General features: G+C 38.5%; 2 protein-coding genes across 3 annotated transcripts; both read left to right on the forward strand.

Moving 5' to 3' along the window:
* The first annotated feature begins 770 nt into the window (after positions 1-770).
* On the forward strand, positions 771-10,397 carry LOC141907512 (uncharacterized). The gene is made up of 20 exons (XM_074797176.1): positions 771-843; positions 1,611-1,674; positions 1,951-1,971; positions 2,075-2,352; positions 3,628-3,769; positions 4,485-4,597; positions 5,216-5,296; positions 5,385-5,492; positions 5,626-5,711; positions 5,834-5,868; positions 5,969-6,086; positions 6,196-6,248; positions 6,344-6,419; positions 6,891-6,964; positions 7,377-7,502; positions 8,081-8,206; positions 8,399-8,482; positions 8,574-8,702; positions 9,213-9,423; positions 10,204-10,397. Exons 1-20 carry the CDS (start codon positions 781-783, stop codon positions 10,310-10,312), a joined length of 2,097 nt encoding a protein of 698 aa, XP_074653277.1. The 5' UTR covers positions 771-780; the 3' UTR covers positions 10,313-10,397.
* A 972-nt stretch (positions 10,398-11,369) lies between these two features.
* LOC141907299 (acetylcholine receptor subunit alpha-L1-like) lies at positions 11,370-14,354 on the forward strand. 2 transcript variants are annotated; one of them, XM_074796903.1, is made up of 6 exons: positions 11,370-11,615; positions 12,378-12,532; positions 12,656-12,700; positions 13,256-13,365; positions 13,490-13,679; positions 13,822-14,354. In XM_074796903.1, exons 1-6 carry the CDS (start codon positions 11,573-11,575, stop codon positions 14,038-14,040), a joined length of 762 nt encoding a protein of 253 aa, XP_074653004.1. In that variant the 5' UTR covers positions 11,370-11,572; the 3' UTR covers positions 14,041-14,354. The 2 variants fall into 2 exon arrangements, with proteins under 2 accessions (XP_074653004.1, XP_074653005.1); XM_074796904.1 differs by lacking the exon at positions 11,370-11,615 and adding an exon at positions 12,234-12,250.
* The last annotated feature ends 546 nt before the right edge of the window (positions 14,355-14,900 follow it).

Raw genomic sequence — 14,900 nt, forward strand, 5'->3', positions numbered from 1 at the left:
TCTATTTTGATTACAGAAGTGAACTAGATGAGGCCATGGTACGCCTACGCCCCAATTCCTCAGTTAACAGTCGGGTAACGCTGTCTACACCAATTGAAAACATCGGTTTATTGTAAAAGAAAGACATTATTTGGTTAGGAATGATCCTCATACTAAATATTATGTCAAACCTATGTACTAAGTTAACGAAAAATCGGTGACGAAATGAAGGCTTTTTCACAATTAACTAACCAATGGTTTTAAAGCAGATATATTCCATTTGCCCATCAGATCCTAACCAACGTCGGAGCAGGGGCATAAAAACAACTCCAGCAATCCTATCTCCACCAATTCTAAATTTACTTAACTTGAATATGTTTATTACTTCAAAAAAAACTTCACTCACTGTTGGAAATTTTACAAATTGAAATGAATTTTGAAATCAGTTCATTTGCGCGAAATGAATAGATTCGAATAATATTTTTCGGATACAAAATATTTGTTTCAGTGACTCGAAGGTACCGTATATGAAAGTTAAAAAAGAAATGACGCTAATTCGTTCTAAAAATGATAAAGAGAATAAGATCGGTATCTATTACATGAATACTGCGTTTATTTCCTGAATTACAGGAAGTGTCAAAGATACGTATATGAATGTATGCGTTCATTTTTGTTACCTTGGCAGTTTTTCATATTTGTACGTGTAATGCGTGACATATCTATCCAATCTATCAAATGATTAGATGGTATATATAAACCGGTCGCTCTCCGATACAAGTTGACAAGGTTCTGACAACTTCCATGATGGGGGCCACGCGATACTTCTTATACGCGTGTCTGTTTTTGGTAATATGGCATACGCAGGTACGTATATAGGGAACGTTTTGTGGCTATTTCACGAATACTACAACGACCCTAAGGATACTTTCGATTTCTGGAGTCTCTGTTCCACGTCCAGTACGCCACTATATACAGATGTGGTGTATCCGTGTAGTTCGAATGAATAAAATCTTAATTCAGTCTCATAAATGTAACTAGTTAGTGCCCACGGTGGATCTAGGATACTTAGAAGGGGTGTGTGTACTTGCAAATTAAAAAGGGCACTTAATTTGAAAAGAACAGATTTGACATTGCGAGGACTGCCAGCAAAGCAATAGTGGGGGTATTACGGCCCTACCACAGGAAATTGGAAAACAAGAATGGGAAAGCAAGATTTCTTAGAGGGCACATTCGAATTTTGTAAGGCCGGGTGGACCAGCCTAATTCCACCTTTGAGTACCTTGTACGTGGATCATGTGCAGTTGCAATATTGATAATTCTTCGGGTCGAGTTGAAAATTAGATTTAAATCAAGCATTCGTAAGTATGTCTGAACATCCTTATGGAATTACAGTATTTACAGCTCTGTTTAGACTCCTGCCATCTGTACGTATTTTCTTAACTTATTTGCAATCAATTACTGATACTGTTACTGATGTATGAAAAATATATACTTGATATTCACGGTGACAAATGAATTACATAAGATTTACATTTCCTATCCTACCGATGAATTAATTTCCGTATAATCACCTTTGTAAAAACCGCATACATAACGAAAATCTAAATCTCTATTTCGACGATTATTTTCAGACTCTCAAAGTCGTTGCAACGAACTCGTTCAAGGCTTCAATTTCTGTTGTCAGTCACAATGATTGTAAGTGTTTGAAAAAAATGATAATAAAAAACGACTAGTCATTGTGAATTGTAGCCGTATGAAGTGTATCTGTCTGTCAGATTCCCATACGGCAGCGTACAGTACATGCATTGAACAAATAACAGTATTCACGAAAAAAATCATTTCCGACGATAAACTATTTGTTAAACCATGATAAATGAAACTTCGTTGTAATGTTTTATTATGCAAGTAAATAAGCAATTTTTCAAAATGTCAGGCTATTATCATAAAATGAATTATGAACATTTTTTTCAGGGGCCATAACAAGAGAATTGAGTAAGTAAGCATGAATTGTATCTAATTTTTAACCGATTTTATATATATATCTTTTTATCCCGACATAATTCATCGACGTCGTTTTCGTAAATCTTCTTATTAGAACCAAAATTCACCGAGGACATCGTCGTCAACGATCTTTATCCAGAAGACGCGAAGACCCGAAAAACGATCGAGTTCACCGCGTTCAACAGAGAATGGACGATCGAAGTTCAAGTGAATCCGCTATTCGTCAGCGACGATACGTCGTTCGACTTCCGGTCGCTAAAGGGTCACGTGATAAGCAGCGAAAAGCCCCCGAGGGATTGTTACTATATCGGGGAAGTACGGGCCGGGCCGACTGAGGTCGGCGAGGCCATCGTGACCACTTGTTACGGAAAGGTTAACGCAATTCAATATTGAATATTTCTACTACCTCATCTATCGACTTACAAGTTGAAATAGTTCTATTTCTCATAAGCATAGAAAACTGGACCATCCTTCCTTTTAACGTTATTTTTTTAGTTTAAAATCCAAAGTCCACGTCCATTACAGGGGCGGATGCAGAGGGCAAACTCGATTGCCTTCCTAGATTTAATAGGGCATATTATTGTAATCATATGAGAAATTGTCTGCACTTGAGTCAGCGAGCCGCGCAGCGGCGACGCCCGAATTCCATCGGAAAACCACCACTTCGTTTTTGAAAGCATGCCAGGGGCAATTTTTTTCTCAGAGTTTAAAGAAAAGAAAAATTTATTACTTTGATTTTTGAGGGAACCTAAAAATTTTGACTGCCTTCCGGAAGGCATGGAAGGCAACCTGGATCCGCCCCTGCATTTCTATCGGTAAACTGTTTTTTTCCGTTTGCAAAAGGATATCCTGATGCGGAGGAGAGACACGTAGGAACGCAAAATTGATCCGTTCCTACATTGTCTCCTTAAAGTCAACCTTGCAGTATAAGTTTTCATGAACCACAGTTATTGGCATCTTCGCTTGCCAGTGTTTGATTGCCACCCTCTGAAGCCGTCAGGACAACACAAACCCTGGTCGCAAACCTTCGTTGGTCTATTACATCGCCCACGATTTTTTGGGCGGACAGGTTCCCGCTCAGCGCCCACCAGTCTATATATATCTAGCCAATCAGATGCGTGGTATTCATAGAACAAACTCGCCGGTAAAAACAATGCATCTGATTGGCTAGATATATAGAAATTCTAAACGGTGTGATAGACCAATGAAGGGTTTGTGGCCAGGGTTTGCGGCGTGAGCTTCGCTGGGTGGTAATCAAACCCTGGCAAGCGAGGATGAGTTATTGGCAAAAAGGAATATCACTAAACGGCTTCGGTTGCTCGGCGGGATAAGGCGTAATGCAAGTGACAAGCGGGTTCGAGTCGTGCTAGCTGCCTACAGTGTGCGGGCAACACTTCAAAGGCCGTTACATCCTGAGGTTAAATGAATAATCCAAAAGGGTTAGTCTTGGGACACCAAGATACGAACGAGGTTAAGCAAGATTTTAAAAAAAACAACATAAACGTATCATATTTGACATTCAATAGTTAGATAGTTAGTGACCAACTTTCGATCATGTCCTGAATTTGTGCCATACCCTTTCATCACTTATATATATGCTATCAACGGTGTAAAACGTAGTTTCCGAGACTTCTCAGTTCATTTCAGTTCCGCGCGATGATGATAACCAATCTGAACGACTACATGATAAATCCACCACTGCCAATAACCACGCCGAGGGAATACAAGAAACGAGACATACCAGATGCTGACCTTCCATCCCATACCGAACACGGACAGCACTCCACACGTGAGTTTATGGCCGCACATTATTATACTGCGACAAATACCCCTACCCCAAATCTGAGAGTATAATCACAATTAACACAGAAGTCATTAGCACGCGGAACAAACCCAGCTCTGTGCGCCGGACCCGATTTCATTGTCCAGACATAGTTAACGATATATATTGAGAAGAATCACAATATCCGTATGAGATGAATACGTAGAAAATTGCAGTTTATGATGTCAGCAAAAGACGGGAAGTTTTTGAGTAAATGAGTATTATTTGGAGCAACTTTTCGGCGAGAAACTAATAGCCATCATCAGGCGTACTTACCGTCTTTTGCCGAAATTATTCTCAGATTTTCTACGTAGGCCATGACCCCATGACCAGAAGAAGAAAATGTTTTCTATTCATTTCATTGAACTGTTAGTCTGGGTCTAACTCAAGTCTTGGTCGGTAGAAGTAAATATCTTCTATTCATTACATTGAACTGTTAGTCCGGGTCTAACTCAAGTCTTGATTGTATTGCTTTATAGAGCTATGACGAAGGTGATAAAACGGAAGCTGCCTTATTTTGACTGCGTGGTTAAATTCCATGCTGCAGAATCTGAGCCGCAATTTTTATTCAAATATTTGCTCGTTTTATCGTCACGTCATTTCCAAAATGGAATTCTTAGTGGCGTGAAGTTTTCAAATCAATTATGATTACCGGTGAAAATTTTCAAAATCCATTTTACAGGGGCCAAGAGGAACTTCCCAGACTTCCCCGAGGATTGGGATATTCACATCGGGCCGTTACCTAGTATTAAAGGCAGGAAAATGAACACCGAAGTCACTCTGATTGTCGACGAGGTAAGATGATTTAGGTTTTGGTTCGGTCTATTTTTCTGTACAAAAGTACATTTGCTTAGAGCACAGCAAAAAAAAAATAAAAATGTATTTATAAATAGTTTACACGGACATATATGGGATGAACATGGATATAAATTACAGCGAGGAGAAGATTCGTAGATGAGCCGTGTTAACCGGGTGTAGACTAAATACACAGAGACAAGTAGCACTACGTAGGTTAACTTGTTTATTTGACGCACGAGCTTTCGCTACTAGTGTATAGTAGCCTCTTCGGGTGAATCATCATCGTACATAAGTAGCGAAAGCTCGAGCGTCAAATGAAATAGTTAACCTATAGAGTACAACTCGTCGCGTTGTATTCATAAATTACAGAATACATTTTTATTTTTTTCATTTCCCTTGCGGACGTACAGTCATAGCGTGATGTTTACAGCTACGCTTGCCCCTTTTCGCGAAATAGCAAGGTTTATCAGGGGTTTCCTATTGCAATCGAAGAGGATGCCCGATTCACGAATCGAATTGTTCTCCATGACGGGCTGTAGCATTTCTGCAATACGCACGCCAGGCGCGTATTGCAGAATGGCTGCAAGATATGACGGAAAACTTTTCTTTTTTCAGACGTTCATAAACGACTATCATCACGCGTTCGGCGGAGAACGACAGGACGTATACGACTACATCTTGAATATGTTTGCTTTCGTAAGTTTTTCAATCACAAAATGAAAAATAGGGTTCGTCTGCGTTGTCAGTATGACCAAAATGCTGTCGATGTTCGATATTTCTCTAGGTGCAACTTTGGTACGTCAATCCCACGTTAGGGTTCCAAAATTGGGTGACGTTGCGTAAGATCATTTTTGTCGAAGATCAGTGGTCGATATACCTAGAGGACGGAACCGTGAGTAGATATGTAGCTCGATTTTTGCACGCAACTTCCAGTTAGAAGTTTCGGAATTAAACCAACCCCCTCCAGTATGAACGATAATAACTGAAACTGAACCTTTCGCTTTTTGATATTCTTATTTTGTCAGAAATATGGGCTGTTAGCGTCCTGTGAGTGGCAAAAACGCGTTTTCAAGGACAGTGGTGAATGGACCGTTGCAGCCATGATATCGGTGTATGTAGCAGAAAAGCTAATGGCCACCTATTTGATAATCTTAATGATTTTAGTATTTTTACTTATTCTAATGTATGTGAATGCTAGTTTCAATTCATTTTCACTTGAACTTTACATTTCAGACAAGACCAAATCTGGGGTGGCATCGGTGGCCTTGGTAAGCTCGTCTCGAAAGTTCAAAAAGAATTGATGATTTTTTTCACCATCGGAAACATATCAATTATTAATTGACGTATCTATTGAATTTCACGTTATAGCTTTTCCCGGTCGGGGGTGTCGTGCCAACAACGGAGGTAGCAACTGTCTAGGTGTAATGCATCAAAGTTTCCAGATAGATACATTAGCTCGTGCACTGGCGCACGAGCTGGCTCATTCGTACGTTTACATCATGTTTTCTCGACGTCTTTTCAATAAGAACAACAACTATTTCAAAAGTAGTAGAACTTTTACTCAGAATTTAGATTGTTCCCATCTATTCTAACAGTCTCGGCGTTCCGGATGATTATGCTCCACCCACCTCAGGTCTCTGCAAAAGCGGTAAGTAAAAGCGGTCGATTCTATACCGATCAAACGCGCCGATGATCGTTACGAAATCAGGATTTTCATCTGGAATCGTGTTTTGCGATATACAGGAATGATGGGTAGCGGTCTATACGAAGATAGAGAATGGTCTTGGTGTACGGTTCAGCGAATGGAGCAATGGCTTCAGTAAGTTAAGACAAACTTTCTGATTGAAATAGATCGTTGCATATTTGCACTCGATCAAAAATTATGACGCGCATAATCAATTAATGAGATACCGGAAACGCTACAGTGGCAAGCGAGGATTCAGTGATATTCCGCAAGGATCGCTAGCGGCGCTGGGTTACCGAGCTTTACAATTTCTTTCAACATTTCAATTCAATTCGAATCAACTTTTCTCATCAGTAAAATCCATATCATAAACCGATTGGGAAATCGTATCTTATACATGTGATGACCCGATTGATCATTTTCAAATTTCGAAGCCTAAAAATCGAGTTCAGATTCCATCGAAAATGAACTGATTTTCACTACGAATGACCCATTGTTTTGTGGCACCATCTAGTGAGTGCTGATATCCCATTATTTAATCATTATTTCAAACCTACTACATACGTAAATTTTTTTACATGACCTTGCTTTTGTCTTCGTTGTTAGTGTGAACGGGAGCGAATGCGTCCATTTCGAAAACTCGCCACGAGCCAATCTTCCTAATCTTCCGGTTTTACCAGGTACGTATCATCTGAATCAGACCCGCGGTGGAACGGGCCCCGGTCGAAAATTATTTCAAATTAGTTTCGTATTTTCCTGCAACGAACATCGAAGCATAGAAAACAATATTCGTGATTGTATGGTCAGTTTCACTGATGAACAACTACTTGCAATATGTTGGGAGGTCAAGCTCAGTTTTGTGAATACAACCACAAATGCCTCAAGTGCGAGATCGATTTCTGTTCTTTTAAACTTATCTTAGATCGACGATGATCCGGCATCGATTAGATAATATAATGTTTATTATTCATACCCATGAACCAAAGACCGAAAATACCTATTTGGTTCACATTGCAAGTTATGAAAAGTTGCTATTTGTTAAGTTTATTGCAAAAAAAAGATTATTTTCAAAGGATTTCTTTTCCTAAATAGTGAATGTCGCGTGGAGAGCGAGAGTAAAACAGAGCAGCACGCAGTTCGACGAAGAGGTTGAATTCGGAGGCTGGAAGGCCACAGACGGTAGCTTAGCACCAATACCATTCCAAGCTAACCCAGACTGTAAGTTTATGAAATTCGATTGAATTAGTGACCTTGACCGTGAAATTGTCTGCATACTTCATTCCTTATTCAAACCCGGAAAGCGCTCAGAACGCACCCAGATACATCTATTTTTTCATAAGGTTCTTTGTAAGGACTATGTTGTCATTACGGGTCACAAACGCATGGTTAATGCGCGTCCCTACGTTTCCCAAAAGCTAGATCCGCCGCTGGCTTACACCGGCGGGAAAAACTTCAAAGGCCGTCGCATATTGAGGTTGAATCATGTATGTATAAACTAGTATATCATACGTCTATGGTTAAATGGTGATAGTCTCGGTAAACAAAGATCCGACGTATACGTTAAAAACGAACAAACACATATTCTTGAATTTAGAAACGAAGTCAGCTTTCCTTGATGCCATAACTTTTGTCTCATAGATGGCGAATTCGTCGTGTTCACGGATTTAGATAGATAGCGATGGAATTTATCGATATCTAGATTTGATCATTATTATTCATTTTTCGCCGTTTTAAATCATTTCATTCATTTGCTTTTCATTCAACTGACACGTCACTCGTTTCTCGTTATTTCACAGCGCTGATCGCTTCGTTCACTCGCACGAAACTACAAAAGGATCCGTGGTTGCTGGTTGAACTGGACGATATTTACAAAGACAACTACGTCGAATCTGTGAGAATCTATAACCGCGTAGATTGCTGTCGTAAGTTTATACCTCGAAATATTGACTCGCAAAAAAGGCTCGCATACATTTTGATCGAATTGATTAAATGACCGAATTTTCGCTTATCGAATCAGGGTCCGTAGCGCGGAAACGCAATGCTACGCAAATACTTTTCATCGTGTAACCGTCGGAGTCGTTGATTTGAGCAAAATGAGATTTGTCTACTTCTAGCCGAACGTCTCCACGATTTCGAGGTCAGAATAGGAAACGACAGAAATTTCCTCTCGAATTCCCTCTGTGCTAAGTTCCAAGGAGGTAAAAGCCTGGATTATTGAAGAATATAGTCGAAATGATTTGCATTTGGAAGTTTTCTAGAGCGCCAGTAACGACGATTTCGATTTTCTAGCTGTACCCGGTGGTAAAAACGGGATGGCCGATATCCAATGCAGCCAGCCAATGAGAGGAAAATATGTCAGCATTCAGATACCGGGTCAACAGGAAATCATATCCGTATCTGAAGTGGCTGTGATGCAATGTGAGCGAACAATTGAATCTATTGAATATTGATTGTTAAACTTGTTTGCCAGCAAAATCGTTATATCGTTTCGAATTGATGGAGAGCGGTGTTCCAAGTTTCGAATCACCTGTTTTGAAAGTCTAACGTTGGTTTCCATAGACTAAAGTCACTGTCTGATATTAATGAAGTAAAAAACGACAATGTAATGAGAATTTGACATTCCGACCCAATTCTACGGGCCATTCTCAAAAACGGTTTTTGAAATTAAATTCTAATGAGCTAATAATGCCTCTAATGCCTTTGGTTTACTGCTGTAGGGCAGCAGTAATTGAGACACACATTTGAAACAATTTAGATACCCGCCCCCTCAACCAGCAACATCCAGTCATACGTAGGTGTACACTGGCCTAGATCGGGTAAAATCAACCAGACAATAATGATATCTCTCCCCTATAGGTCTCTACGAAATAGACCTCCAGTTTCATGGATAGTGGTGCTCGTTAATGACTGTTTCTAATTTCTTCTCAGATATCGACATTGGTTCGGTGAAAAGACATTTTAAATGCATCGATCAGAAGCCTATATGTCAGTATACCAGATACACCCCCGATGCGTGCAACGAATATTGGGGCAAGAAGGATTGTCAACAGACTTGCGGACACTGCAGCCGGGGCCTACCTGTTATACCATTTGATTCGAGCGCGAATGAACCCGGCACCGATGTCGGCATTTTTCCATCGTAAGGAAGAAATTGTTTCTGGTGTCATTTTCTGAAAATTAGGTCACTACCGCACAGTCCTATGAAAATGTATTGTCACTCGCCTTATCGAATGAATATCAATATCATAAAACAATCGTAAAATATTGTCTATATTGTTTTTATATAGACAATACTTTAAGATTCGTGTATGCTTTCGACATTACAGACTTCGTATAGAACTTATAAGTATATTTTGTAGATATGCTATGATTTATCGTTGTAATGTATATACATGTATATTGTTTTCGATTCCACGTTTTCTTTTGTCATTTCAAGCACGAATTATGGAATCCTTTATTCGCGATCACAGTGATGATAAAAGAGCATCCATATTTCAAATAATAAACTTTTGAAAAGCAGATTTCATTCATTCATTCATTCATTCATTCAAATTCAAGTTCAAGTTCATTTATTTCATAGAAAAGTTTGATTTTTTTATAAATGTATATTAAGATGCTGAAATAGATGAATGTTCCGTGACTGTATAATTTTTCTATGAGAGCCAAGCAAAGCCTAAATGCCCGCTAAAGCAAGCCCCCAGGGCCCAGTTGCACAATCGTGACTTAAGTCAAAAAGTGGTCTTAAATCTTAAGGTTGGTCTTAAGTTGTTAGATTGGCTATAGAACTAAGTTGGTCTTAGACTGGTCTTAAGTCTAAGCCATGACTATGCAACTGGCCCCACGATTGAAAGATATATTAGGCTATTTTACAGTGTATTCGATGAGGTCTTTTAGATTCGTTTTTTCACGATATTTGCAGGTGCGTAGACAACAGTAGAGAATGCTGGCACCTGTTGGCGAATAATCGTTGTCACGAGCCTCATATTATGGGTAGATGTCCGCGAAGTTGTGCAGGTTGTGCCGACTGATGAAAGTCTTTCGCTGTACGTTCGGGTGGTTGGAACCGAAATACGAATATAATGACAAATAAAGCTGTATCAAACCACAGCAAAACCTCATTTTTGTCTGTTTATTTTCGCAAGTCGATCGATGTCGGCGATGTCGGTGGATCGAATCATATCGGAAAGTATTTGAATAGATGGTTAGAAAAATATATAGATTTCAATACAAAACAGAGAACCATATCTAAAACAGGTTTTGAAAAAGACTCTTTTGAATCGACGAATAATGCATTTTATGGAAAAACGTGTGAAAATATTCGAAATATATATTCTGTATAGAAATATCATAAACATAATTAAATTCTATCTGGATAAATTACATATTATATGCTTATTAGAAAATTATGATAGGAAAATATAATATTATGTAAACTAATTGAAATATGACGTTTTCAGATTAGGGTATGAGGTATGAGTGAGTGAAATAAAAATTGAATTCATGCCTGCGAAGATTCAATTTTTATTTTATTTTATTCACTCATACTCATACTCATTACTTATTTCAACGCCATTGCTTCTGAAATTATCGCATCTAAATGATCTAGATATCAAAACTTGTTCGTGTTGCTTATTGTATGTATGGTTTAACAGATGTATGGGTGCGACGACTTAAATTTCGTTATCAACCAGATATTACCACCATTTCCCATCATCGCATTGCAATTCGCGCTCTAAGTTGAACTATTCGATCTTAACGTCCTGGCCGTTTGTCTAAGTTCGAGGATGCCACAAGTGTTTTGAAAGAATGATATCGATTGTATCAGCAGAGATGAGTTCTCACATTTCGACCTAGAAACATCTTCCGTACGCGATTTTACAACAATGCGATTTGACATTGCAAAGTCGTAATGTCATTTGAAGGTCATACAATTAATTATATGAAGCAGGTCAATAACAACATATCCTGTTTTCTTTTTAAGTCCTCATTTTCTGTCCATCGATTACAGTAATTTTCGGGTATTCCAATTTCTGAGGTTTTGTTTGTTTTTATCTTGTTAAAGTTAAATTTCTTCCAGCGATGAAGCGACGAAAAGCGTAGTTTTATCGAATGAATCGAAACAAAATAGACGGACGCGAACACTTTGTCAGCTGCGCTTATATTCTAAAAATCAGTCGAATTTATTTCCACCCGAACAAAACAACTACATGAATGAGCCTCGTGACCGTTGGGTCTTCACACTAATTATCCATTTATTGTACTGAAGATTTTGGAAATCATTCGTTAAAATGTATTCGTCGGTGCTGCCAGCAATTCTACTATTTCTCCTCGGTGAGTCTTGACAATTCTTTTTAAAGAACTTTATACAGCTTTTTAACTTAAAAATCGTCTTACTTAATGAAATGAAATAGAAAAATTCTAAAACATAATGACTAACATTTAGTTATCTCAACTATTTATTACAATCAAGCTTCCGTAGAAATTTCTAATAATTGTAAATGAATAAGATCAAATTTTCAATTTTTACTAATGATGTCAAAATCAGCAAAATTTTTATCAATCGTAGATGCATTTTCGTCGATAAATATCTCAACAAAAAGTCAATTCTTTTTATTTTTCGTAAATGGTGTCCTCGGGACGCCTCCGTAATAATAAGATGGATGAAAAAGCAATTATTTTCTTACGTGTGCATTCGCAAAACTAATAAAAAATGACTTTACTTGTGTGCGAACGTCAACGATGTCAAAACCTCAATCATATCAAAACAGATCAGACGATGATTTCTAGAGAGAGTTCGAAACTTGACCACTTTTTACTTTTTGATTTTTCAACAAAGATATTTGTTTTTGGATTTGAACAGAGTGGATTTTAAACTTAAACAGAACAGAGTGGGTTTTTTACTCTATAATCAGTTCTCCGTGTTTGAATGTGGCTTTTCTACTAACCAAACATAGCTTTTCCTTTTAGTTAAGTTTCTATAAACATTATTATCCGGTGGATGATTCTCATATGTCATCTTACATAGATTCGTCGAACTAATTAAGTGATGTGCATAATGCAAAATCATGTCGTTTTCAAAAAATTATTTTCAAGCTATCGCTCAATCGGTGAGAGGACTGAATGATGAAGCTAGATTAATCAAAAGATTGAAAGTAATGTATCCCGATAGGTCGGTGAGACCGGTCGTTAGCTCAACCGACAAGCTGATCGTCAAGGTCGGAGCTTATCTTATGAGAATAAACGAATTAGTAAGTTGAAGATTTCAAAATGCTATTCTAAAAATGTACATGTTTTGCTTCTTCTTTAAGCAATTATCAAACAAACCCCAAAACATCCATGCATCATGGATTCTGTATATTCGTCTATTTTAGAATACCAAGCGTAGTTTATTGTCGTTGAATGTTTGGATGAGATACGTAAGTATATACAGCAAGAAGCTAGGTCTAGCTGAAGCATAACCGTTTTCAAGGTCATGTACGAACATATAAGTCAATTATGCGTATTGTGTAGTCTACAGGACCAAGTTCCACAGTTGTGGGTTGGCGTTAACTCTGAGTTAAAGTTAGTTCATTTTCAAGAGTTAACGCTGAGTTAAATCTTAATTCAGAACTGTGGAACTGCACCCAGTATATTCACAAATAGAAATTAGTTAATCACTTTTATACTAAGAAAACCACGCCTAACCCGGACTTGGACCCGGACCTATCCCGGACCTAACTCAGACTTTTTACTAACTCGGACAAAATGAAATCATTTTCAGACTTCCTAACATATCTTCCTATCCTTAACTCCTAATTCGCCTACCTCGGATTGATTCTGCCGGTCCTAGCTTGTTCGAATTAGGCGAGGTTTACGGTATAGATCTAGTGATGAACATTTACATACGTGTCGTGGACGCGTGACAAATGAATTGTCTTTCAGTCGTTGTTATAGCCAGCGATAATACGAATGTCAATATCTCTAATTATCAGGGATGGCATGATAATTTCTTAACATGGGATCCAGCACGATTTGGTGGAGTAAAGAATATCCGTTTGCCGATTAAGGATATCTGGGTGCACGACGTTATCCTCTATAACGCGTAAGTATCTAAAAATTCTGCAAATTGATGTTCGGTCGTCAGAATACGGCGTAAATTCCGACTAAAACTCAACTAATTTCCTCGTATTCTAAACTGAAACTATGGGGGCGGTTTTTGTTTTTAGAGGTTACACCAAGAATGGTTTGGGAGGTCAAACGTTGGACACGGCGTCGCTTGCGCTCGTCAGCCATAATGGAGATGTCACGTGGATTCCACCCGCTCAATTGAACGCTTTAGTAAATACGACTGTTACGGAAAATGACGAAATAGATTGTGAACTCCGATTTGGGTCATGGACTTATCCCAAAGATTTGGTAAGTCTTGGTATTATATACCTCCAAAGGTTTGCGTGAACTTCGACACAAAACTTAATACATGTTATTAATTTCAAATTTGATGAAAGCGCTTTGGTTGATGAGATTTGATAATTTGCAAATCACTTTTCTCCTTTCTCAGGTGGATGTCGACTTCGTCACAGAAAATCCGGGCATGGAACTAGTGTATTATGCGGAACACCCTAAGTACAAACTGGTGAGCAGCACGGCGGTGAAGGTCGATAAAAAGTACCCCTGTTGCGAAGAGATCTATCCGTATTTGGGCTTCCACCTTAAACTTAAAGACAGGAAGAATTGCGCATCAGATGAAGATGATGCCGATGACGATGAATTGGAGTAACTCGTCACCAATTATACGTACACTATAAACACACCATACACTAATTGTATACAGTTGAATATTTGAATTATCCTAAAATTTCTTATGGAATCTTTTAGAATGGCGCATTATTCACTTACGTATAGTAGTCACATAACCCCGGTTCAATGACAATAGAATTCATTAGAAAATTACCCTGAAACCAGTATTCTTCAGAAAAACCATAGAAGTGCAAGTGAACCTATAACAATAGACGCTGGGTAGAGCGCGGCGCAAAATAATCTTGCAAAATTACATAGACTACAGATACAACGGACACCTAATAAAAGTTCAACGAAAGATATACATAGTCCTTTAATCTTTATTCACTGTCGGCTCAATCTCGTCTGGTGGATACATTCATTTCAACAAAGGCATCAAGCGGCGGTTTTGTAGGTTTCAAGAATTCGATCAGTGGAGTCATAAATACTCTATATGAAGTATTTATATTTCATAGATAATGGTTGTCAGCTTTCCGTAATAATTTTTACATATCCTACCAGTTATTGTTGATTTTGTTGATACTCAGAAATAAGGTTAGCCGAAAAAGGAAAAGCACCGTCGTCACCTTGACAACCAATTATTGCAACACTGTACCTGTTGTCAGGGTGACAACAATCAGCCTCCGAAGCCCCAAGATGTTGTCTTTCCATCAGTACCAAGAAAGTCCGAATGGCTCGCCGATTGAAGAAAATCGATTTTCTAGCCAACTTTTGACAGTCATCTCCCATACTATCAGGCTGGCCGGCCAGTGCATGGCGTCAAAGAAGCAACGACTGTCGAACGCTGCCAGTACACGTATGTTTGAACGGTCAGGGCGGATCCCAGAATTTGTCCAGATT

Source organism: Tubulanus polymorphus, chromosome 6 (genome assembly GCF_964204645.1).
Source record: "Tubulanus polymorphus chromosome 6, tnTubPoly1.2, whole genome shotgun sequence".
NCBI lineage: Eukaryota > Metazoa > Nemertea > Palaeonemertea > Tubulaniformes > Tubulanidae > Tubulanus > Tubulanus polymorphus.